The sequence below is a fragment of the Malania oleifera genome, chromosome 2 (assembly GCF_029873635.1).
Source record: "Malania oleifera isolate guangnan ecotype guangnan chromosome 2, ASM2987363v1, whole genome shotgun sequence".
NCBI lineage: Eukaryota > Viridiplantae > Streptophyta > Magnoliopsida > Santalales > Ximeniaceae > Malania > Malania oleifera.
In genome coordinates, this window is record NC_080418.1 from 32446024 (window position 1) to 32449912 (window position 3889).

At 36.8% G+C, this 3889-nt stretch overlaps 1 protein-coding gene across 1 annotated transcript; it reads left to right on the plus strand.

The window, feature by feature from the left end:
• The first annotated feature begins 2252 nt into the window (after positions 1–2252).
• On the plus strand, positions 2253–2795 carry LOC131149047 (auxin-responsive protein SAUR50). Its single transcript, XM_058099092.1, has one exon. It carries the CDS (start codon positions 2342–2344, stop codon positions 2744–2746), a length of 405 nt encoding a protein of 134 aa, XP_057955075.1. The 5' UTR covers positions 2253–2341; the 3' UTR covers positions 2747–2795.
• The last annotated feature ends 1094 nt before the right edge of the window (positions 2796–3889 follow it).

The following is a 3889-nucleotide window of genomic DNA, read 5'->3' on the forward strand; positions in this document are numbered from 1 at the left end:
GGACCATGCGCTACTCTTGAGTCACCTGGGGCCAGCTGAATGCGGTGACTGGAGCATACTGTCGTCACTATAGAATCAACCTTATGGTGGCCAAATATTAGTGACAGTTCTATAATCGTTACTAATAGTCAATTATTAGTAACGGTTTTAATAATCGTCACTAAACAGCATACTATAAGTGACGGTTTCTTGACCGTCACTACTACAGTCATATTAGTGACGGTTATTAAATATGTCACTAATACATGCGCTTTAGTGACGAAATTTAGCCGACCATATGTGCAATTTTATAGTGACGGTCATAGTCTATTAGTGACGATTCTTTTCCGCAATACTCCACTAGTATCTGCAGATATGGTGATAAAACTAAAACTGTCGCTAATACTGAGAGAACTGTCACTAATAGTATTAGTGACGATTTTTTGAGCATTAGTGACTGTTTAAAACCGTCACTAATATCCTTATTTCTTGTAGTCTGTATATGGTGCATAGTATTACATAAAGTAGTAGATAAGTAAAAGAGTGATGCTTAGGGGCTAAGTGTAGCATTACTGTTAACATATATAGAATTAGTGATATAAAAGGCGTAATTGAGGCGTGCCTTGAGGTGATTTGGGCCTAATTAAAACGCCCTAAGGCGTAAGTGGAAATGCGTAATTCCACAAAGGCGTACGCCTCTGGTGAGAAGGCATACGCATCAGGTGTAAAGGCTCGCCTTTTTACGCCTCAAATGTCAAGGCATACGTCTTTTGCGATTCTTGGTTTAAAACATAAATTAAAAAAGTCAGAACCAAAACACACCTAAAATCCTATCCTCCCTCTCTCCCACAAAGCTTCTTCTCTTCTGCTCTCTCAACAAAGCCTCTGCTCTCTCTTCGAAGCCTCTAGTCTTCTCCTCTCTCAATAATTCCTCCGAGGATTTCTCTAGCGCACGACGATTCCTCTCTCGATGAAGTTTCTTCTCAGAGTGCTCGAAGGGAACATTGAAGTTGTTGAACTGAGCTGGGAGCTATTTTGCCCTAGATTTCAAGATTTTGGGCTTAATGTAAAAAATTTGGGCTCCTCTTTTAGAGTAAAAACTCATGTTTTAAAAATTAATGGAAACCATTTGTAATGTTTTGGCCTATATGATATTTAAAAATTATGTTTTTTTCTCCATTATTCTAATTTTTTTCTCATTTTTTCCCTATATATAAATTGATTTTATTTATTAATTATTTAAAAAAAATACAATCCCAAAATGCTTTCGCCTCGCCTTGTGGAGGATAAAACGTCCCTCTTTTGCCTTTTAAAACACTGAATATAATTAAGTTGATGTTTTTTTGAATATTTGTTAACTTCTAAATCCAAAAAGGACTTTAAGAATGAACAAAATAACAAAAAATGGATACATTTTTCTAGTAGCATACATCTTAATTCTATCTAACAAGTGTACAAGCTAATTGCATTACCCCATTCCATGTACTATTCTTTTTTTCAAACTAATCAAATTAAAGAAGAGTGGTGTTACACTTACCATCCAAACTATATCCATTGTTTACTATTTTGTTACTTTCTGAATTTAAAAGTTAACAAATATTCAAAATACAGCGACCTAATTCTAAATAAGTATGTGTTAACGGATGATAAACTAAAACTAAAAAAACAAATTAAATAAACAATACAATTGCCATTAATTTAAAATGTCAAATGAGATCATTTTTGTTTTTTAAAGGTCAAGAAATGAACATATTGTTTTAGAAAACTCTCTTAAAGGCCGGGATATGCTGTCCTTCAAATTTTATTTGGGTTTGATTTTAAAAATACATTTTCTAGAACTCGAAGACAAGCATTAAAATGTTGCCAGCAAAAACCATTTTCTGGGGCTATATTATAGCAAAGAAAAGAAAAACAAAAGCAGAAAACCAATATAAGCAAAGTATATATTGCCCATAGTAATTGAACTGAAATGATGAAAGCAGGAGACAATTAAATTCAGTTTGCTTGACAAAAAACTACTCGCGTATATATATATTAATAATTACTTGAAGGCAGAAAGTGACCGTCGGAAAAGGACGTTTTCATGTGAGAGTTGAACTCAGGGACTCCCGCACATGCTCCGGTCCCCTCTTTTTACGCCACTCTCTCTCTCTCTCTCTCTCTCTCTCTCTCTCTCCAAACGTACGTACGTAGCCACAACTCCATCCTCCATGTATCATCGTCACCCCCCAAAACCCTATATATAAGAAGCAAGCCAGATGCCCGGAATGACCACCGTTAATGAAATATTCCAAGCAAAAAATTAAGAAAGAAATTAGCTAGCCAGTCGATCGAATTACTATTAAGAAATAAATTAGCGAAAATGGGTATGCTTCGGAGCAGCGACATTAACAAGAAGAACAACGTTAACATCAATGGTATCGTGAAGAAGCTCCGGCGGAGTCTCTTCATAAGCAAGAAACAGCCATTCTCCAACGGCAACAGCTTCGAGGACTCCTCAGCGTACGTGCCAGAGGACGTGAAGGAAGGCCACTTTGCGGTCATAGCGGTGGGCGCCGGGGAGAAGCCCAAGCGGTTCATCGTGCCCTTGACGTCCCTGACGCACCCGGCGTTCGTCAGCCTGCTGGAGCACGCTGCCGAGGAGTACGGGTTCTACCACCAGGGTGCGTTGACCGTCCCCTGCCGGCCCAGCGAGCTGGAGCGGATCCTAGCGGAGCAATGCTGGCCGGAGCTCAGACGACGGCCCAGAGTCCAGCGCCGGCTTTAAGAGTTTTAGTTTAATTTTAGGAACTTATATATATATATCTATATATAATTATATATATATATATATGTCGAGAATATTTAATCCGTCTAGAAAACCACTCGTCCCATCTTATTTTTTTCCCCGCCGTGAAATAACAAATACGAGAAATTAATTCGTGAAATTTTTATGTAGCTGTCGAGTTAATTAAGGTTTGTTGCTGATTGTTGGAGTTTTAATTGGGGAGTTGTAAGGTAACTACTTGATTTCGTCGCCTGTACGTATGTGGGTGTGGTGCGTCAATGACCGGAAAGCTTTTCCGTTTCCGGTCATAGGCGCCGGGCATTGACCCACGTACGGCCTGATGGGAATATAATATTTAAGAGAGGGAAATGTTTCTTTGATTGGGTAAAAGGCTATACATGCATGTCGGTATGACGTCTTAATTAAGGTACAAAGTTAAATTATTAAATTACAACCTGAGTTATGTACACAGGAAAAAAAAAATTATAAGCAATGGAAGAAAAAGTGAGGGGAAATATAGTAATTTAAGTTGAACAGTAACTCCCGTGAAGTGCATATGTCTTCGCCTCTACGACGGTGAACAAAGAAGTTGCATTTGAGAATTTTACTTCTAAATTTATCCAACATTAAAAAATATGTAGTAGAGGATGGTACTTATATATATATATATATAGTTGGATTTCAAATTTAATAACTTAAATTTTTAGGTTATGTTGGTGTTTATCCATCTATATCAAGTCTATATAAAGACTCTTTCGATATTAATAATAGAGTAGAAAAGTAATGTTTAAACAAAGATGGTGACAAAATTAAGTGATAAATTCGATTCTCCTTCTTCTAAATATGTACAATTATAGATTTTATCTTGGAGTAAGATAATACTTTTAGAAACATTTTATTTTTGTGAAATCTAAGAAGTTAGGAGTTAGCATGTGTCACTCGACTATTTAAGATGTTGTAATGCATTAGCTAGCATTAGCATTAGCTCCACAACTAAAGACGCCATATCTTGGCCACTAGACAAAACTTATGCTCGATCAAAACTCAATAGTATTCCCTCATCGTCTCACCAAATCGCAAATATAGTCTCTTGTATGTTGCCCTTACTTTTAACTTATTTGAAACCCAATTGATTCCCTTAAA